Source organism: Anolis sagrei, chromosome Y, assembly GCF_037176765.1.
Source record: "Anolis sagrei isolate rAnoSag1 chromosome Y, rAnoSag1.mat, whole genome shotgun sequence".
Lineage (NCBI taxonomy): Eukaryota > Metazoa > Chordata > Lepidosauria > Squamata > Dactyloidae > Anolis > Anolis sagrei.
This window is the reverse complement of record NC_090035.1, coordinates 83,787,418-83,810,033: the sequence shown is the minus strand read 5'-3', so window position 1 is coordinate 83,810,033 and position 22,616 is coordinate 83,787,418. Positions and strand designations below refer to the sequence as shown.

Below are 22,616 nucleotides of genomic sequence, written 5' to 3'. Positions count from 1 at the left end.
TCGTGCATTTCAGAGCTCGTGCATTTCGGAACTCGTGCATTTAGGAGTTTGTGTATTTCAGAACTCGTGCATTTCAGAGCTTGTGCATTTCAGAGCTTTTGGATTTCAGAGCTCGTGCATTTCAGAGCTCATGCCTTTAGGAGCTTGTGCATTTAGGACCTCATGCGTTTCAGAGCTCATGCATTTCAGAGCTTGTGCATTTCGGAGCTCGTGTGTTTTCAACACCCAACTGACAGTCTGGTTTCAAGACTTTTGTTTCTTTAATGTCACCATTAAAAAGGGGGGAAAAGAGCAGCAAATTCATGGAAGGAGGAAACGTTCTCAGCAACACAGGAGGAAAGCGAAACAGGAAATATTCAGGAAAGGGGTGGGGATGCTTTGTTAAGGGAGGAGCTAAAAAGGCAAGGACTGGGGAGGGGGCGGGACTTGTAGTTGTGGGAGGAGCCAAAGGGCGAGGAATGGGAAAGGGGAGAGGCCTTTTAATTCTGGGGCGAGTTAAAAATGAAAGCACTAGAAAAGGATTGGGGGTCTCTTAATTGTGGGAGGAGCTAAAATGAAGGGTGGGGTCTTGGTTGTGGGCGGAGCTCAAAAGAAAGGGGTGGGGTTTTCTTAATTGTGGGAGGAGCTACAAAGGAAAGAGTGGGATCTCTTAATTGTGGGAGGGGCTTAAAAGGAAACAGGTGGAGCACTTAATGTGGGAGGAGCTTAAAAGGAAAGTGCGAGGTTTCAATTGTGAGAGGAGCTAAAAGGAACGTGGTGTGGTCTCTTAATTGTGGGAGGGGCTAAATGGAAAGGGTGGGGTACTTAATTGTGGAAGGGGCTTAAAAGTAAAGGGTGGAGTCCTTTAATTGTGGGAGGAACTAAAAAGGAATGGGGTGGGGTCTCTTAATTTTGGGAGGGGCTAAAAAGGAAAGGTATGGGGTCTTTTAATTGTGGGAGGAGCTAAAAAGGAAAGCGTGGGGTCTTAATTGTGGGAGGAGCTAAAAGGAAAGGGGTGGGGGTCTCTAAATTGTGGGAGGAGCTAAAAGGAAAGGGGTGGGGTCTCTTAATTGTGGGAGGAGCTAAAAGGAAAGGGGTGGGGTCTCTAAATTGTGGGAGGGGCTTAAAAGGAAAGGGGTGGGGGTCTCTAAATTGTGGGAGGAGCTAAAAGGAAAGGGGTGGGGTCTCTTAATTGTGGGAGGAGCTAAAAGGAAAGGGGTGGGGTCTCTAAATTGTGGGAGGGGCTTAAAAGGAAAGGGTGAGGGGGTCTCTAAATTGTGGGAGGGGCTAAACAGAAAGGGGTGGGGCACTTAATTGTAGGAACATAAAAGGAAAGGGGTGGGAGGAGCCAAAATGCAAGGACGGGGGAAAGGGGGCAGGACTTGTAATTGTGGGAGGAACCATAAGGGAAGGATTAGGGAAAAGGGAGGGGGTCTTTTAATTGTGGGAGGAGCTTAAAAGGAAAGGGGTGGGGCACTTAATTGTGGGAGGGGCTTAAAAGGAAAGGGCGGGGTTCCTTAATTATGGGAGGAACTAAAAAGGAAAGGGTGGGGGTCTTTTAACTATGGGAGGAGCTAAAAGGAAAGGGTGGGGCACTTAATTGTGGGAGGGGCTTAAAAGGAAAGGGCGGGGTTCCTTAATTATGGGAGGAACTAAAAAGGAAAGGGTGGGGGTCTTTTAACTATGGGAGGAGCTAAAAGGAAAGGGTGGGGCACTTAATTGTGGGAGGGGCTTAAAAGGAAAGGGCGGGGTTCCTTAATTATGGGAGGAACTAAAAAGGAAAGGGTGGGGGTCTTTTAATTATGGGAGGAGCTAAAAGGAAAGGGTGGGGCACTTAATTGTGGGAGGGGCTTAAAAGGAAAGGGCGGGGTTCCTTAATTATGGGAGGAACTAAAAAGGAAAGGGTGGGGGTCTTTTAATTATGGGAGGAGCTAAAAGGAAAGGGTGGGGCACTTAATTGTGGAACTAAAAAGGAAAGGGGTGGGAGGAGCTAAAAGGAAAGGGGTGGGGTCTCTAAATTGTGGGAGGAGCTCAAAAGAAAGGGGTGGGGCATCTATTTGTGGGAGGAGCTAAAATGCAAGGGCTGGGAAAGTGGGCAGGACTCCTGGCGATGGGAGGAGCTAGAAAGGAAAGAGGCGGGTCTTTTTAATAATGGGAGGGGCTAAAAGGGAAAGGAATGGGGGGGGGTTCCTTGCGTGAGACCCCTCCCTTGAGGAGCTCCAAGAAGAGAGGGACTGGCACGCAGGAACCGAAAGAGGCACGGCATATGCAAAACAAGAGTGTGACAGCAGCAGGTTCAATGAGAGGAAAGAAGGCGCATGGGTCCAAAAGGGCGATCCCGAGGAGGGGGGGGCGCGTCCGTTCAGACGGGCTCCATCTGCAGCTCCTCCGTCTCCCCAGACTCCAATTCGTGGAAGGCCGCATGCGAACCAATGACCACCAGTGTGGCACCTGCAACGGATGTGAAGGGGGGGGGGGGGGAGAGAGAGAGGCTTCATGCATCTCCTTCTGCCGAGAGAAGTGAACGAAGTTGGAGGCAAACACATCTCCTTCCTCTTATCCGCCATGAGGACTGTTTCCTGCTGCCCTGGAGACTAGACGCAATGGAGATTCCACCTGAACATGAGGAAGAACTTCCTAACTGTGTGTGAGAGAGAGATGTTCAGCAGTGGAACTCTCTGCCCTGGAGGACGCTCCTTCTTTGGAGTCTGTGAAACAGAGGCTGGAAGGCCATCTGTTGGGGGTGCTTTGAAGGTGATTGTCCTGCTTCTTGGCAGAATGGGGTTGGGCGGGATGATGGCCCACTAGGGCTCTTCCAACTCTAGAATTCTATAATCTGGGACTATTCAAACTCAGACTCCATTTTAGTAAGCTTTTAGAAGTCAGTAGGGACAGAATGCCTTGCAGCAGGCATGGGCACATTTCGGCCCTCTCTGCTTCTTGGCAGAATAGGGTTGGGCTGGATGGCCCACCAGGTCTCTTCCAACTCTAGGATTCTATGATCTGGGACTATTCAGGACTCAGACTCTATTTTAGAAACAGTAAGCGTTTAGAAGTCAGTAGGGACAGAATGCCTTGTAGCAGGCATGGGCAAACTTTGGCCCTCCCTGCTTCTTGGCAGAATAGGGTTGGGTTGGATCGCCCACCAGATCTCTTCCAACTCTAGGATTCTATGATTCTATGATCTGGGACTATTCAAGACTCAGACTGCATTTTAGAAACAGTAAGCTTTTAGAAGTCAGTAGGGACAGAATGCCTTGCAGCAGGCATGGGCAAACTTTGGCCCTCCCTGCTTCTTGGCAGAATAGGGTTGGGTTGGATCGCCCACCAGGTGTCCTAAAACTCTATGATTCTATGATCTGGGACTATTCAAGACTCAGACTCCATTTTAGAAACAGTAAGCTTTTAGAAGTTAGTGGGACAAAATTCCTTGCAGCAGGCATGGGCAAACTTCGACCCTCCCTGCTTCTTGGCAGAATAGGGTTGGGCTGGATGGCCCACCAGGTTTCCTCCAACTCTAGGATTCTATGATTCTATGATCTGGGACTATTCAAGACTCAGACTCCATTTTAGAAACAGTAAGCTTTTAGAAGTCAGTAGGGACAGAATGCTTTGCAGCAGGCATGGGCAAACTTTGGCCCTCTCTGCTTCTTGGCAGAATAGGGTTGGGCTGGATGGCCCACCAGGTCTCTTCCGACTCTAGGTTTCTATGATCTGGGACTATTCAGGGCTCAGACTCCATTTTAGAACCATTAAGCGTTTGGGACAGAATGCCTTGCAGCAGGTATGGGCAAACTTTGGCCCTCCCTGCTTCTTGGCAGAATAGGGTTGGGCTGGATGGCCCACCAGGTCTCTTCCAACTCTAGGATTCTATGATCTGGGATTATTCAAGACTCAGACTCCATTTTAGAAACAGTAAACTTCCTGGATCTCAACTTCCAAAAACTCTAAATGCTTGATGCCTAAAGAGGAGGAAGGCAGGGGTTGGAGCCCAGCATCTGGAAGAGGGGCACACGCCATGGCCTTGAGTTGGACACCCCTGCTCTAGTACCAAAGCCCCCATTCCAAAGTCCTTCCCAGGGCCGTGTTGGCTTGGTTAACTTCCATTCATCCTGAAACAGGAGTAGTTTTGTGCTCGAGAGTGTCACCCAGCGACTTACCCAGGACCCAGAAGACGGCGGACCCGGCTCCGGCCAGCCAGAAGAAGGGGAAGGAGACCCCTCCAGCCAGGCCGTACTGGTGGGCCGTGCTCAGCTCCCGCCCTGGAAGAGAGAAGGAGAAGGAAGGATCGGGTGAGGAGGGGACACGAGTGGCATGCCCAGGGCACAGAGGCAGGCCTGGATGGCCCGGATGGAGCCACCCCAGGACACCAGACAAGTCTCTGCCGGTTGCCTCAAAGGAACGAGAGGAACAATGGGCTTCCCAAGGTCCATCCCTGAGATACAAACATCTGACCTACAAACGACTCACAATGAAGAACAGGGCTGGACTGGATGGCCTTCAGGGGTCCCTTCCAAATCTATAATGCTATCTCTCTCTCTCTCTCATATATATATAAAGTAATATATATATATATACACACACACACACACATATAGATCTACAAGCAGACTGTCCCCAAGTTACAAACATCAGACTTGCAAATGAATTGGTGTCAGTTCACCCAGTGGTATACACACACACACACACACACAATATTTCTACCCCGCCTTTCTCAAACCCACAGGTGACTCAAGGCAGCTTTACAACATCGGCATCTATTCAATGCCATTAAAACAATGTAAAAATTACAATAAACATTTACTAATAATATAATATATTGTATATACATATAATACTTATAATATTATAATGTAATACATTATAATACTACTAATAATACAATATTATAATTACATATTTTATATTACATGTAATATAACTAATAATAGTACAATATAATAATATAATATAATATAATAAAACTATTTAAAAAAAATAATAAAAAAAAAATAATATATAATACTGATATTAATAATAATAGTACAATATAGTAATATATAATACTGATATTAATAATAATAGTACAATATAGTAATATATAATACTGATATTGTACTATGCTAATAATATAATATATTGCATGTCTATATATCTTGTAAGCTGCTCTGAGTCCCCTTCGGGGTGAGAAGGGCAGCATATCAGTGTCGTAAATAAATACATATATCAGAACAATAAAATACATACATTAAAACCTTTCAAAACATATACAACCACTATCTTCACTATTACCCTCGGCATCCAAAAACACTGTCGAAGCTATTCTCATATTCAATTTCACATAATTCCATGTTTATCTATTGCACTAGGTTCCCAAAGGCTGCTTTAAAAAGCCATGTTTTCACTTTTCTGCGGGAGGTCAGGAGGGAAGGGGGTCAATCTAATATCCGGAGAAAAAGCCCTATGAGGAGCGGCTTAAGGAGCTGGGCATGTTTAGCCTGAAGAAGAGAAGGCTGAGAGGAGATATGATAGCCGTGTATAAGTATGTGAGAGGAAGCCACAGGGAGGAGGAGGGAGGGAGCTTGTTTTCTGCTTCCCTGGAGACTAGGACGCAATGGAAGAATGGCTTCACACTACAAGAGAGGAGATTCCATCTGAACATGAGGAAGAACTTCCTGACTGTGAGAGCCGTTCAGCAGTGGAACTCTCTGCCCCGGAGGGAGTGTGGTGGAGGCTCCTTCTTTGGAAGCTTTTAAGCAGAGGCTGGATGGCCATCTGTCAGGGGTGATTTGAATGCAATATTCCTGCTTCTTGGCAGAATGGGGTTGGACTGGATGGCCCATGAGGTCTCTTCCAACTCTTTGATTCTATGATTCTATCCCTAGGGAGGGAGTTCCACAGCTGAGGGGCCACCACTGAGAAGGTATTTGTATACGTGTGTGTGTGTGGTTGGAATTCCACTTTAGAAATGTCCTTGTTCCGACTTACAAACAAATTCAACTTGAGAACAAATCTAGAGAACCTCTCTTGTTTGTAACTTGGAGACGAAGGAAGACCCAAACAATATTCCTGTGGATACACCGCCCCCTGGTGGCCAATCAGGGAGGTACAGCTTCCAAAGAAGGTGTTTATTTTTATTTCCGTATCAAAAGCTTTGCATAAATTAGTATAAAACTGATAAAAATAGAAGGAGCGCAGGCGGTTAAATATCCTTTGACCAAAAACGGGCGACAGCAACAGCATTGTCTGTAGCCTCCAACAATTCTTCCTCTGTGCAAGAGGCAGGGCACAATGGACAAACATACAGATGCAGAATTGGGTTGTTATAGGTTTTTTCGGGCTATATGACCATGTTCTACAGCAGTGTTTCTCAACCTGGGGGTCGGGACCCCTGAGGGGGTCACGAGGGGGTGTCAGAGGGGTCGCCAAAGACCATCAGGAAACACAGTATTTTCTGATGGTCATGGGGATTCCATGTGGGAAGTTTGAGCCAATTCTATCGTTGGTGGAGTTCAGAATGTTCTTTGATTGTAATGAACTAGAAATCCCAGCAACTACAACACCCAAATGCCATGTATAAATATGTGAGAGGAAGCCACAGGGAGGAGGGAGCAAGCTTGTTTTCTGCTTCCTTGGAGACTAGGACGCGGAACAATGGCTTCAAACTACAAGAGAGGAGATTCCACCTGAACATTAGGAAGAACTTCCTGACTGTGAGAGCCGTTCAGCAGTGGAACTCTCTGCCCCGGAGTGTGGTGGAGGCTCCTTCTTTGGAGGCTTTGAAGCAGAAGCTGGATGGCCATCTGTCAGGGGTGATTTGAATGCAATATTCCTGCTTCTTGGCAGAATGGGGTTGGACTGGATGATGGCCCAGGAGGTCTCTTCCAACTCTAGGATTCTAGGATTCTATGATTCTATGATTCAAGATCTATTTTCCCCAGACTCCACCAGTGTTCACATTTGGGCATATTGAGCATTCATGCCAAGTTTGGTCCAGATCCACCATGGCATGAGTCCACAGTGCCCTCTGTATATAAGTGAACTACAACTCCCAAACTCAAGGTCAATGCCCATGAAACCCTTCCAGTGTTTTTCATTGGTCATGGGAGCCGAGTTTGGTTCAAATCCATCACTGGTGGAGTTCAGAATGCTCTTTGATTATAAGTGAACTATAAATCCCAGCAACTACAACTCCCAAATGAGAAAATCAATTCCTCTCCCAACCCCACTGGCATTCACATTTGGGTGTATTGGGTATTTGTGCCCAGTTTGGTCCAGTGAATGAAAATGCATCCTGGATATCTGATATTTACATTATGATTTATAACAGTAGTAAAATGACAGTTATGTAGTAAAAACAAAAACAATATTATGGTTGGGGGTCAACACCACATGGGGGACTGGATTCAGGGGTCACGGCATTAGGAAGGTTGAGAACCACTGTTCTAGAGGCATTCTCTCCTGACGTTTCGCCTGCATCTATGGCAAGCATCCTCAGAGGTAGTGAGGTCTGTTGGAACTAAGAAAATGGGTTTATATATCTGTGGAATGACCAGGGTGGGACAAAGGACTCTTGTCCGCTGGAGCTAGGTGTGAATGTTTCAACTGACCACCTTGATTAGCATTGGATGGCCTGGCAGTGCCTGGGGCAATGTTTTCTTGAGAGGTGATTAGATGTGCCTGATTGTTTCCTCTCTGTTGTTCTGCTGTTGTAATTTTTGAGTTTTTTTAATGCTGGTGTCCAGTTTTTGTTCATTTTCATGGTTTCCTCCTTTCTGTTGTCCACATGCTTCTTGTGGATTTGGACAAGCATACAGATGCAGAATTGGGTTGTTGTAGGTTTTTTCGGGCTATATGGCCATGTTCTGGAGGCAATTTTTCTCCTGACGTTTCGCCTGCATCTATGGCAAGCATCCTCAGAGGTAGTGAAGTCTGTTGGAAGTAGGAAAAGGGGTTTATATATCTGTGGAATAATGACCAGGGTGGGACAAAGGACTCTTGTCTGTTGGAGCTAGGTGCGAATGTTTCAACTGACCACCTTGATTAGCATTGGATGGCCTGGCAGTGCCTGGGGCAATTGTTTGTTGAGAGGTGATTAGATGTCCTTGTTTGTTTCCTCTCTGTTGTTGTGCTGTTGTAATTTTAGAGTTTTTTTTAATACTGGTAGCCAGATTTTGTTCATTTTCATGGTTTCCTCCTTTCTGTTGAAATTGTCCACATGCTTCTTGTGGATTTCAATGGCTTCTCTATGTAGTCTGACATGGTGGTTGTGAGAGTGCATCTACACTGCAGAATTAATGCAGTTTGACACCAGTTTGACTGCTATGGTGCAATGCTATGGAGTCTTAAATTTTTATAAGCTGCTTCGCCTTTTCTGCCAAAAGATCAAAGTGCAGATCCAGGATTCCATAACCTTGAGTTAAAGTAGTTCTTCGTTTTCCATACAAGGACATCTAATCACCTCTCAACAAACAATTGCCCCAGGCACTGCCAGGCCATCCAATGCTAATCAAGGTGATCAGTTGAAACATTCACACCTAGCTCCAGCAGACAAGAGTTCTTTGTCCCACCCTGGTCATTCCACAGATATTAGGAGGAACTTCCTGACTGTGAGAGCCGTTCAGCAGTGGAACTCTCTGCCCCGGAGGGAGTGTGGTGGAGGCTCCTTCTTTGGAAGCTTTTAAGCAGAGGCTGGATGGCCATCTGTCAGGGGTGATTTGAATGCAATATTCCTGCTTCTTGGCAGAATGGGGGTGGACTGGATGGCCCATGAGGTCTCTTCCAACTCTTTGATTCTATGATTCTATGATTCTATGATATTGATAATATTATAATGTAATACAATATAATATAACTAATAATAATATGATATTATAATTATATATTAAATTAAATATTATATAAATTAAATAATTTTAATAATAATTAAATTTAATAAATAATAATAATTTAATAAATTATATTAAATTATATATTAAATGCAATATTACCAATAATATTACAGTCTAATGTTATAGTACAATGTCATATATAATATATAATATTAATATTGTGCCATGGTAATAATATAATATATAATATGATATATTATAATATATGGTAATAATGTAATCTATATAAATAAAAATGTAATGTTCGTTTGTGGTATTCACAGAACTCAAAAACCACTGGGCGAATTGACACCAAATTTGGACACAAGACACCACACAACCCAATGTACGTCCTCCACTCAACAAAAATTGATTTAGTCATTTGGGAGTTGTAGTTGCTGGGATTTATAGTTCACCTACAATCAAAGAGCATTCTAAACTCCGCCAATGATGAAATTGGGCCAAACTTAGCTCAAAGGACTCCCATGACCAACTGAAAACACCAGAATGGTTTTGTTGGCATTGACCTTGAGTTTGGGAGTTGTAGTTCACCTACATCCAGAGAGCACTGTGGACTCAAACAATGATGGATCTGGACCAAATTTGGCACGAATATTCCATATGCCCAAATATGAACGCAGATGGAGTTTGGGGAAAAGAGACCTTGACATTTGGGAGTTGTAGTTACTGGGATTTATAGTTCACCTACAATCAAAGAGCATTCTGAACTCCACCAATGATGGAATTGGGCTAAACTTCCTACCCAGAACCCCCATGACCAACAGAAAATACTTAAGGCCACCCAGTCTAACTCCCTTCACCCGGGCAAGAAAACACAAACAAAGCCCTCCTGACAAAGAACCATCCAGCCATAGATATAGATCAGTGGTTCTCAACCCGGGGGTCGGGACCCCTGGGGGGGGTCGCAAGGGGGTGTCAGGGGGGGTCACCAAAGACCATCAGAAAACACAGTTTTTTCTGTTCGTCATGGGGGTTGTGTGTGCCAAGTTTGGCCCAATTCCATCGTTGGTGGGGTTCAGAATGCTCTTTGATTGTATGTGAACTATAAATCCCAGCAACTACAACTACCAAATGTCAAGGTCTATTTCCCCCAATCTCCACCAGTGTTCACATTTGGGCATATTGAGTATTCGTGTAGAGTTTGGTCCAGATCCATCATTGTTTGAGTCCACGGTGATCTCTGGATGTCGGTGAACTACAACTCCAAAACCAAAGGACACTGCCCACCAAACCCTTCCAGTATTTTCTGTTGCTCATGGGAGAACTGTGTGCCAAGTTTGGCCCAATTCCATCGTTGGTGGGGTTCAGAATGCTCTTTGATTGTTGGTGAACTACAAATCCCAGCAACTACAACTCCCAAATGATAAAATCAATCTCCCAGAGAGATATAGTACGATAAATTTGAAAGGGACCCCTAAAGAAGGACAATAATATGTTACATGTTCCAGAGTAGGCAAACCAGACAATCTCTACTGACAAAGAAACAACAACATCAAGACATTATATATATTAGAAACCAACACTTTCTCATTACTTTATTTTTGAGAACACCAGACTGGGCCACAGCAACGCCTGGCATGGGACGGCTAGTATAATATATATTATATTATATTATTACTGTTCTGAGTTCCCTTTGGGGTGACAAATGCGTTTGGTGGGGATGAGGAGCAGGGCCTTCTCGGCTGTGGCCCCTCGCCTATTGAACACACTCCCAAAGGAGGTAAGATCTGCTCCTTCGTCCTGATTTTGGTGATGTACTCTGTTAATTATGATTTATGTCTAATGTGTCGTTTTACTATTGTAGTTGTACGGCATTGAATTTTTGCCATTTTCTATGTGTAAAGCACTTTGAGTCCCACCAGGGGTGAGAAAAGCGGTATATAAATACTGTACATAAAGAAATAAAGAAATGAGAGGGGCAGCTTATAAATGTCGTAAATAAATAAATAAAATATTGTATTTGTTACTATTTTGTTTGTTTTTTTACTTCAAAATAAGATATGTGCAATGTGTATAGGAATTTAATCATAGTGTTTTTAAAAACTTGATGATCATGCCTTCTCGCCCTTCATCTACATCGTTATGAACGATGTAGATGAAGGGCGAGAAGGCATGATTTATTAATGACTTGGATGAAGGGCGAGAAGGCAGGATCATCAAGTTTGCAGACGGGACCAAATTGGGAGGGAGAGCCAATACTCCAGAGGACAGGAGCAGGATTCAAAATGATCTTGACAGATTAGAGAGATGAAGGGCCAAAACTCACAAAATGAAGTTCAACAGTGACAAATGCAAGATACTCCACTTTGGAAGGAAAAACGAAATGCAAAGAGACAGAATGGGGGACGATGAGGCCTGGCTCGAGAGCAGTACGTGTGAAAAAGATCTTGGGGTCCTCATGGACAACAAGTTAAACATGAGCCAGGAATGTGATGTGGCGGCAGAAAAAGCCAATGGGATTTTGGCCTCTATAGTGTCTAGAATCCAGGGAAGTCATGCTCCCCATGCTCTATTCCGCTTTGGTTAGACCACGTTACCTGGAATATTGTGTCCAATTCTGGGCACCACAATTCAAGAGAGATATTGACTCTAAGCTGGAATGTGTCCAGAGGAAGAGGAAGACTAAAATGATCAAGGGTCTGGAGAACAAGCCCTATGAGGAGCGGCTTAAGGAGCTGGGCATGTTTAGCCTGAAGAAGAGAAGGATGAGAGGAGACATGATGAGGGCCATGGATCAAGATGTGAGAGGAAGCCACAGGGAGGAGGAGGAGGGAGCAAGCTTGTTTTCTGCTTCCCTGGAGACCAGGGCGCAATGGAGGAATGGCTTCAAACTGCAAGAGAGGAGATTCCATCTGAATATGAGGAAGAACTTCCTGACTGTGAGAGCCGTTCAGCAGTGGAACTCTCTGCCCCGGAGGGAGTGTGGTGGAGGCTCCTTCTTTGGAAGCTTTTAAACAGAGGCTGGGTGGCCATCTGTCAGGGGTGATTTGAATGCAATATTCCTGCTTCTTGGCAGAATGGGGTGGGACTGGATGATGGCCCAGGAGATCTCTTCCAACTCTAGGATTCTATGTTCAGCAGTGGAACTCTCTGCCCCAGAGGGAGTGTGGTGGAGGCTCCTTCTTTGGAAGCTTTGAAGCAGAGGCTGGATGGCCATCTGCCAGGGGTGCTTTGAATGCAATATTCCTGCTTCTTGGCAGAATGGGGTTGGACCGGATGATGGCCCAGGAGGTCTCGTCCAACTCTAGGATTCTATGTTCAGCAGTGGAACTCTCTGCCCCGGAGGGAGTGTGGTAGAGGCTCCTTCTTTGGAAGCTTTTAAACAGAGGCTGGATGGCCATCTGCCAGGGGTGCTTTGAATGCAATATTCCTGCTTCTTGGCAGAATGGGGTTGGACCGGATGATGGCCCAGGAGGTCTCGTCCAACTCTAGGATTCTATGTTCAGCAGTGGAACTCTCTGCCCCGGAGGGAGTGTGGTGGAGGCTCCTCCTTTGGAAGCTTTTAAGCAGAGGCTGGATGGCCATCTGTCAGGGGTGCTTTGAATGCAATATTCCTGCTTCTTGGCAGAATGGGGTTGGACTGGATGATGGCCCAGGAGGTCTCGTCCAACTCTAGGATTCTATGTTCAGCAGTGGAACTCTCTGCCCCGGAGGGAGTGTGGTGGAGGCTCCTTCTTTGGAAGCTTTTGAACAGAGGCTGGATGGCCATCTGTGGGGGGTGCTTTGAATGCAATATTCCTGCTTCTGGGCAGAATGGGGTTGGACTGGATGATGGCCCAGGAGGTCTCTTCCAACTCTGGGATTCTATATAGTCCGGCCCTCCAGCGGTCTGAGGAACAGTGAACTGGCCTCCGGTTTTAAAACTCTGAGGACCCCTGGTTTAAGACATCCTGTTATTATTCTGCAGGTTTCTTTCAATGCTGTGTTTACCTGCTTTGCCAAACAGGGCAGGTTCTAGGGCCCTCCCTCCCTCCCCACTCACCAAAGAGGACCAACTGGGAGTGCTGGGTCTTCAGGTAGATGATGTAACAGGCTCCAAAGAAGACGGCCAGCGCAATCAGGAGGAGTGGAGACGTGATGCTAACGGGAGAGACAGAGAGAGAAAGAGAGGCAAGGCCTTGACTCCGCTCATTTCACAAAGAGACAACGCTCAGGAGCACACACCTGTCCTGCATAATACGAAGCCATGCCAGCTGCTTCAGGTGGCACGTGGGAGAGAAGCAGGATATCAACAATAAACAATAACAAATCATAATAAACTATATTTATACCCTGCCACCATCTCCCCACTCCCATTTTTCTTCTTCTCTTTTTAAACACTACATAAACATTATGTATTCAATAATAATAATAATAATAATAATAATAATAACAGTAACAACAACAACAACTTTATTTATATACTGCTCTATCTCCCCAAGATGACTCAAGGCGGTTTCCAAGTAACAAACACCAAAAATATACAAAATAAACAACATAAGCACAAAATTATTTATATGTGTGTGTGTGTGTGTATGTGTGTGTATGTGTGTGTGTGTGTGTGTGTGTGTGTGTGTGTATATATATATATATATATATATATATATAATTTTACTATTGCCATATAAATCTAAAGTTTCCATTCTCTTTGTTAGTAAATTAATATTGTATAAGTGAGGATTCACTATGTTACATTGTCCTCTTTTCTTCATCATGTATTTGTGTGTGTGTGTTTGTATAAATCTAAAAATCCAATTCCGGTTGTTAGTGAATTAATATTGTCTAACTTACATTGTCATCTTTTCTTCTTCTTTTAAATGCTACACAAATATTATGTATTTGTATATGTGTGTGTGTGTATAATTCTTACTATTGCCATATAAATCTAAGTTTCCATTCTCTTTGTTAGTAAATTAATATTGTATAAGTGAGAATTCACTATGTTACATTGTCATCTTTTCTTCTTTTCTACACAAACATTTTGTGTCTGTGTGTATATAAATCTAAAAATCCAATTCCAGTTGTTAGTGAATTAATATTATCTAACTTACATTGTCATCTTTTCTTCTTCTTTTAAATGCTACACAAATATTATGTATTTGTATATGTGTGTGTGTGTATAATTTTACTATTGCCATATAAATCTAAGGTTTCCATTCTCTTTGTTAGTAAATTAATATTGTATAACGAGAATTCACTATGTTACATTGTCATCTTTTCTTCTTCTTTTAAACGCTACACAAACATTGTGTATTTGTATATATGTGTGTGTATATATATAATCCTTACTATTGCCATATAAATCTAAGTTTCCATTCTCTTTCTTAGTAAATTAATATTGCAAAAGTGAGAATTGACTATGTTACATTATCCTCTTTTCTTCTTCTTTTAAACGCTACACAAACATTGTGTATTTGTATATATGTGTGTGTGTGTATATATAATTCTTACTATTGCCATATAAATCTAAGTTTCCATTCTCTTTGTTAGTAAATTAATATTGCAAAAGTGAGAATTCACTATGTTACATTATCCTCTTTTCTTCATTAAACACTACACAAACATTGTGAGTCTGTGTGTATATAAATCTAAAAATCCAAATCTGGTTGTTAGTGAATTAATATTGTCTAACTTACATTGTCATCTTTTCTTCTTCTTTTAAACACTACACTTACATTATGTATTTGTATATGTGTGTGTGTGTATATAATTCTACTATTGCCATAGAAATCTAAAGTTTCCATTCTGTTAGTAAATTAATATTGTATAAGTGAGAATTCACTATGTTACATTTTCTTCATTGAACACTACCCAAACATTATGTATTTGTGTGTGTGTGTGTGTATAAATCTAAAAACCCAGTTCCAGTTGTTAGTATATTAATATTGTATAACTTACATTGTCATCTTTTCTTCTTCTTTCAAACGCTACACAAATATTATGTATTTGTATATGTGTGTGTGTTACTATTGCCATATATGTCCAGCACTTTTAATTTATTCATTACATTTGGCCCGGCCCCAGTTTTAAATGTGTCATGATGTATTGTTTTGATGTTTTACTGTTATTGCTTTAATGTTTTTTGGTTTGTTTTATGAGTTTTATTGTTGTATTTCTTATGCTGTTGTTTTTACTGAGGGCCTTGGCCTTTGTAAGCCGCACCAAGTCCTTTGGGAGATGTTAGCGGGGTACAAATAAAGATAATAATAATAATAATAATAATAATAATAATAATAATAATTGCCATATAAATCTAAAGTTTCAATTCCCTTTGTTAGTAAATTAATATTGTATGAGGCTTCACTGTGACGTTGTCATCTTCTTCTTAACACGACACAAACATTATGTCTCTAATGTTTAACTATTGAAATATACATCTAAAAATCCCATTCCATTTGTTAGTAAATTCACATTGTACATTGTCATCTCTTCTTCTTCTTCTAAACACTACACAAACATTATGTATTTGTGTGTGTGTGTGTGTGTATATATAAATCTAAAAATCCATGTATTTGTGTGTCTGTATATAAATCTAAAAATCCAATTCCAATTGTTAGTAAATTAATATTGTCCAACTTACATTGTCATCTTTTCTTCTTCTTTTAAACGCTACACAAACATTATGCATTTGTATATGTGTGTGTGTGTTACTATTGCCATATAAATCTAAAGTTTCAACTCCCTTTGTTAGCAAATTAATATTGTATGAGGCTTCACTGTGACGTTGTCATCTTCTCTTCTACTTCTCTTAACACGACACAAACATTATGTCTCTAATGTTTAACTATTGTCATATGCATCTAAAAATACCATTCCAGTTGTTAGTAAATTAACATTGTACATTGTCACCTCTTCTTCTTCTTCTAAACACTACACAGACATTAAGTATTTGTGTATGTGTGTGTGTTCAACATGACCTCATGGCTTCTTGGTCAAGCTTGGGCTTAAATGAAGGGATGTTTACTTGATTATTATTTTTTTGTCGTCTCAGGAGCGACTTGAGAAACTGCAAGTCGCTTCTGGTGTGAGAGAATTGGCCGTCTGCAAGGACTTGATGCTTTGAGTGGAGACAACTCAACCATGCCAACAGCTTAAATCAAGAGATCGAAAGAGATTCTCGCAGGAACACCTCAGCAAGCGAAAAAAGACATCTCAAGGCTCGAGGGCAACCCCTGAGGCGCCACTCACTCACTGACTCACTCACTGACTCACTCACAGGCAGTAGAGGATGAGGCCGAGGAAGACGAAGACGTAGTTGCTCTGGAAGTACTCCACGTTGCGGACCAGGCGCTTGCAGAGCTCCCCAAAGTTGCGCGGCTTCCCGAAGCGGCGCTGGTCCACGAAGTTGGCCCAGGGGCGGATGGTGGCGCGGCGCTGGTCCAGCCACTCCTTGGCCGGACCCGGGGGAAGAAGGGCTGCCGGGAGGGGGATCCTGCAGCGGGGGGGGGGGGGGGGGGCACAAGGAGGAGTCAAAGGCCAAGAGGGTCAAAGGTTGCCCAAGCCCCACTCCACGATCCTCAACAGAGCCCATTCCCCAGGTTGCGAGAAGAAGAACCGCTTTCCCACATCCCTTCCAAGAGAAATTAAAGCGGCATGAAAACAAATTCAATCACTGGGTTGTTGTAGGTTTTTTCGGGCTATATGGTCATGTTCTAGAGGCATTCTCTCCTGACGTTTAGGAGAGAATGCCTCTAGAACATGGCCATATAGCCCGAAAAAACCTACAACAACCCAGTGATTCTGGCCATGAAAGCCTTCGATAATACATTAAATATAATCATAATTATAAACTCTCAGACCTGGGCCAACTTCAGCCCTCACTACAGGTTTTTTTTTTTTTACTTCAAGTACCATAATAACTTATAAGAGCCGGTATATTTATTATTATCATCATCATCATATTAAATTATTTTTTAAAATATTTTATTATTAAATTTAAATTATATTATTATTATCTATATAAATAAAAATGTAATGTTCGAACAGACCCTACTAAACCTCTGAGGATGCTTGCCATAGATGCAGGCGAAACGTCAGGAGAGAATGCCTCTAGAACATGGCCATATAGCCCGAAAAAACCTACAACAACCCAGTGATTCCGGCCATGAAAGCCTTCGACAATATAATGTAATGTTCACTTGTGGGATTAGCATAACCCAAAAACCACTGGATGAAGTGGCACCAAATTTGAACACAAGGCACGTCTCAGGCCAAGGAGTGACCATCACTCATACAAACACTGAAAAACACAGCAGAAGGGACCTAAAAGCCAAAAAACCAAAAAATTACATGACAACGCATGAGCAAACCACATATATTTACGCAAACACACACATACACATACACACACACATATAAATACACAAAGCACATATACACAGACTGGGCCACAGCAATGTGTGGCAGGGGACAACTAGTCCCCTGTGTATATATATATATGTGTATGTGTGTATATATTTGTGTATATGTGTATATATGTGGGTTTGCGCATGTATTGCAATGCATTTTTTTATTTTTTTTGGCTTTTTAAGTCTCTTCCAGTGTGTTTTTCAGTGTTTTGGTCACTTGTTGGCCTGAGAGGTGTCTTGTGTCCCAATTTTGTGTCAATTCACCCAGTGATTTTTGAGTTATGTTCATCCCACAAACGAACATGACATTTTTATTTATATAGACTGACAAGTACTGTACAGATATATAATAAATGTTCTTTTTTTTTTTTGTTCAACAATAAATGTGAATTCTTCTTCATGGAAAAATAAGATGTTCTCTGAAAAGAAGACGTAGTGCAGTGGTTCTCAAACTTCTTAGTGCCGTGACCCCTTAATACAGCCCCCCATTTTGTGGTGACCCCCAACCATAAAATAATGTTCGCTGCTACTTCGTAACTGTAATTTTGGCTACTGCTATGAATTATAGAATCATAGAATCCTAGAGTTGGAAGAGACCTCAAGGGGCATCCAGTCCAACCCCATTCTGTCAAGAAGCAGGAAAATTGGATTCAAAGTACCCCTGACAGATGGCCATCCAGCCTCTGTTTAAAATGTAATGTAAATATCTGATATTCAGAATGTATTTTCATTCACCGGACCAAATATGGCACAAATACCTGATACGTCCAAATTTGAATAATGGTGGGGTCGGGGGCTGGATTGATTTTTATCATTTGGGAGGTGTAGTTGCTGGGATTTATAGTTCACCTGCAATCAAAGAGCATTCTGAACCCCACAAATGATAGAATTGGGCCAAACTTCCCACACAGAATCCCGATGCCCACCAGAAAATATTGTGTTTTCTGATGGTCTTTGGCGACCCCTCTGACACCCCCTCATGACCCCCTCAGGGATCCCGACCCCCAGGTTGAGAAACACTGACGTAGTGCATCTTTGGGAGCTGAAATTAATATAATACGCTGTCTTATTTTTGGGGAAACAGGGTATCTATCTATCTATCTATCTATCTATCTATCTATCTTTTTATCTATCTATCAACAGGTGCAGGAAGTGCCCCATAAATGATTTCTGGGCCTAAAAGCATCCTTTCCCCCAAATGATGGTATGTGGAAGGATGGATGCATCATGTCATAATATTCCTTGACCCTTACTTGGTGCCCAGCACTGTCCCGGCCGTCTCCATCTCCGTGGCCGGATTGAAGAGATGCTCCGGACTGGTTTTGCTCGCCATTCTGATCCCGTCTGTAGGACAAAAAGAGAGTAAAGTTAGTATTTATTTTATATACTAGCCATCCCCTGCCACATGTTGCTGTGGCCCAGTCTGTATATATGTGTTTGTATATCCGTGTATATGTGGTTCTGCGGATGCATTGTAATGTATTGTTTTTTGCTTTTTAAGTCCCTTCTGTTGTGTTTTTCAGTGTTTTTCTGAGTGATGGTCGCTCGTTGGCCTGATAAGTGTATTGTGTCCAAATTTGGTGTCCATTCATCCAGTGGTTTTTGAGTTATGTTAATGTGTGTGCATATTTACCTATATATGTGTGTATATATCAATATATGTGTATGTGCAATATATATTTAAAACATTTATATTCTGCCCTTTACACCTCAACTTAGGGGACTCAGGGCAGAGCACAACATATATACGGCAAACATTCAATGCCAGGACATAAAACCATAAATATATACAAAAATTAAAATCACTTATATTCACATTAAAGGTTGCTTAAAAGCCATCTTACATGTGAATATATCTACCTATATATATGTTTATCTACACATATGTGTAAGTATGTCTCCAGTATGCTGATGACAACGTCGTATGTGCGCATTCAGAAGAAGATCTACAAGCCACTCTAACTAAACACCTTTGCAGAAGCATACGAGAAGCTCGGCCTGTCACTGAACATCGAGAAAACCAAAGTGCTGTTCCAGCAGTCACCAGCCACCCCCTCCCCAATGCCAGAGATACAGTTTCATTAGAAAATGTGGACCATTTCCGCTCCCTTGGCAGCCACCTCTCCACCAAAGTCAACATCGACACAGAAATACAACACCGCCTGAACTCTGCAAGTGCAGCATTTTTCTAAGTGCAGCATTTTTCTGAGACATCCGTAGGGATACCAAGGTGCTTGTTGATAAAGCTATTGTCCTCCAAACCCTGCTTTACGCCTGCAAAACATGGACTGTCTACAGATGTCACATGCAACTCCTGGAACGATTCCATCACCGCTGCCTTCGGAAAATCCTGCAAATCTCCTGGGAAGACAGGCAGGGAAATGTCAACATGCTGGAAGAAGAAGCAAAGACCACCAGCATTGAAGCGATAGTCCTCCGCCATCAACTCCACTGGACCAGCCACGTTGTCTGGATGCCCAACCACCATCTCCCAAAGCAGTTACTCTACTCCGAATTCAAGAACGGAAAACGGAATGTTGGAGGACAGGAAAAGAGATTGAAAGATGGGCTCAAAGCCAACCTACAAACCTCTGGCATAGACACTGAGAACTGGGAAGCCCTGGCCCTTGAGCGCTCCAGCTGGAGATCGGCTGTGACCAGCAGTGCTGCAGAATTTGAAGAGGCACAAATGGAGAGTGAAAGAGAGAAACGTGCCAGGAGGAAGGCGTGTCAAGCCAACCCCGACCGAGACCGCCTTCCACCTGGAAACCAATGCCCTCACTGAGGGAGAAGATGCGGGTCAAGAATAGGGCTCCACAGCCACATACGGACCCACAAGAACACTGGAAGACAATCCTCCTCGGAAAACGAGGGATCACCTAACCGCAACAGTAGTAAGTATGTCTATATTCAATATATATGTGTATGTGCATACATGTGTATGTGTATAGATCTGGGGCATTCAATGTACATGTGTGTATGTATATCAATATGTGTGTGTATATATCTACCTATATATATGTACGTTTATCTGTATATGTGTGTGTAACTATATATTCAATATATATGTGTGTGTGTGCATATGTGTGTGAGGGTGTGTAGGTCTGGGGTATTCAATGTACATGTATGTATATCAATGTGTGTGTGTGTATATATCTACCTATATATATGTATGTTTATCCGTATATGTGTGTGTAAGTATATATTCAATATATATGTGTGTGTGCATATGTGTGTGAGGGTGTGTAGGTCTGGGGTATTCAATGTACATGTATGTATATCAATGTGTGTGTGTATATATATCTACCTATATATATGTATGTTTATCCATATATGTGTGTGTAACTATATATTCAATATATATGTGTGTGTGCATATGTGTGTGTGTGTAGGTCTGGGGCATTCAATGTACATGTGTATATGTATATGTGTGTGCGTATATATATATATGGTTGGGGTCATTCAATGGACATACAGACAGGAACAAGGACAAGAGGGAGATAGTGAGAGAGAGAGAGATGCCTGGGGCATGCAATGTACCTGTGTGTATGTATATCTCTATAGCTAGATCTCTATGGCATGTACAATGTACAGACAGAGCTATAGGGGCAAGGCTTTTGGGGCCTACCTTGCAGGGGAGGTTTTCCTGGAGAGAGACCCCCTCCTCCCAAAAAGCCCCTGCCTGCCTTCGCCCAGAAGATGGGGCCCCAAGGCGGGTCCCCACAACAGGAAACCAAGGGCTTCGGGCCTAGTCGTGGCCCTCCAGGATGCTCTGGTTGCCCCTAGCAACCGCCTCCCCCCTCCTCGCGAGGGAGCGCTCACCTGCTTTCTCCTCGGTCCGTCCGGCGGCGCCAAGCCTGCGTGGCAACCCGGAGGGGGCGGGGCTAAAGTGACACCGCCTCCCCTGGCCGCGGAGCCTGCCGGGAAGTGTAGTCTCGCGCCTCCCTCGCCAAGGAAGACGCAGGCCTGGCTCCAGAGCGGCGCGGACTACCACTCCCAGCAGGCCTGGCTTTCTCCTCAGCCACAGAAGCCTCTCTGGCCTAGAGTTGTGTTGTTTCCCTTTAGGCAATGGAATATTTGCTCCTTTAGGAACTAATTTCCTTATTTATCTTTTCCCTATTTATTTTCCTTTTTCTTCTTCTCTCTTTCTCTTGGAATATTTTATTCCTTCTTCCTGTTATTATTATTATTATTATGGGCATATTTCATTTTCCTATATCATCATTATTATTATTTTCATATTCTTACAATATTAGTAGTCTTATATTAATATATTTCATTTTCCTACATTATTATTATTATTATTACTGGGATATTTCATTTTCCTATATCATTATTATTATTATTATTATTTTCATATTCTTACAATATTAGTGGTATTATATTAGTATATTTCATTTTCCTACATTGTTATTATTATTATTGGTATATTTCATTTTCCAACATTATTACTGTTATATTGACATTATTATTATTATTGGTATATTTCATTTTCCTACATTATTACTGTTATATTGACATTATTATTAGCATTGATATATTTCATTTCCCTACATTACTATTATTATTATTAATTATATACTTCATTTTCTTACATTATTGTTATTATTATTGATATATTTCATTTTCCTACATTATTATTATTAATATTATTATTGATACAGTTAATTTCCCTACATTACTACTACTAATATTATTATTGGCATATTTCATTTTCCTATCTCATTATTATTATTATTATTTTCATATTCTTACAGTATTAGTAGTCTTATATTAATATATTTCATTTTCCTACATTATTATTATTATTACTGGGATATTTCATTTTCCTATATCATTATTATTATTATTATTATTATTATTATTTTCATATTCTTACAATATTAGTGGTATTATATTAGTATATTTCATTTTCCTACATTGTTATTATTATTATTGGTATATTTCATTTTCCAACATTATTACTGTTATATTGGCATTATTATTAGCATTGATATATTTCATTTCCCTACATTACTATTATTATTATTAATTATATATTTCATTTTACTACATTATTATTATTATTGATATATTTCATTTTCCTACATTATTATTATTATTATTATTATTGATACAGTTCATTTCCCTACATTACTACTACTAATATTATTATTGGCATATTTCATTTTCCTACATTATTATTATTATTGGTATATTTCATTTCCTACTTTATTACCGTTATATTGACATTATTATTATATTGATATATTTCATTTTCCTACATTATTATTATTATTATTATTGGTATTTGTATATTTCATTTCCATTATTATTATTATTATTATTATTAGAAACACCACAACATGAGTCCACAGCAGACGCTCCGCTGGCTGTTGTCTTGGATCACACATCGGACCCTTCCCAAGTTTCTAGGACTGTGTGATGTATCGCCGAATAA

The 22,616-nt window shown here is 41.7% G+C and overlaps 1 protein-coding gene across 2 annotated transcripts; it reads right to left on the bottom strand.

Moving 5' to 3' along the window:
* Positions 1-241: 241 nt before the first annotated feature.
* LOC132769690 (prenylated Rab acceptor protein 1) lies at positions 242-21,103 on the bottom strand. Of its 2 annotated transcripts, none has more exons than XM_067461855.1 (6): positions 20,999-21,103; positions 18,430-18,520; positions 16,045-16,260; positions 12,832-12,929; positions 4,140-4,241; positions 242-2,430 (listed from the first exon to the last, which is right to left on the bottom strand). In XM_067461855.1, the coding sequence occupies exons 2-6, from the start codon at positions 18,507-18,509 to the stop codon at positions 2,342-2,344; spliced, it is 585 nt and encodes a 194-aa protein (XP_067317956.1). In that variant the 5' UTR covers positions 18,510-18,520; positions 20,999-21,103; the 3' UTR covers positions 242-2,341. The 2 variants fall into 2 exon arrangements, with proteins under 2 accessions (XP_067317956.1, XP_067317958.1); XM_067461857.1 differs by lacking the exon at positions 20,999-21,103 and adding an exon at positions 20,805-20,861.
* Between the last annotated feature and the right edge of the window lie 1,513 nt (positions 21,104-22,616).

Bases quoted from the DNA above. Each gene is read 5' to 3' on its own strand.
- LOC132769690 (XM_067461855.1), bottom strand. From the start codon at position 18,509: ATGGCGAGCAAAACCAGTCCGGAGCATCTCTTCAATCCGGCCACGGAG. The intron at 16,261-18,429 runs GTAAGGGTCAAG...CCCCCGCTGCAG, and splicing joins GGGACAGTGCTGGGCACCAA to GATCCCCCTCCCGGCAGCCC. The intron at 4,242-12,831 runs GTGAGTGGGGAG...TCTCTCTTCCAG, and splicing joins CTCCCAGTTGGTCCTCTTTG to GGCGGGAGCTGAGCACGGCC.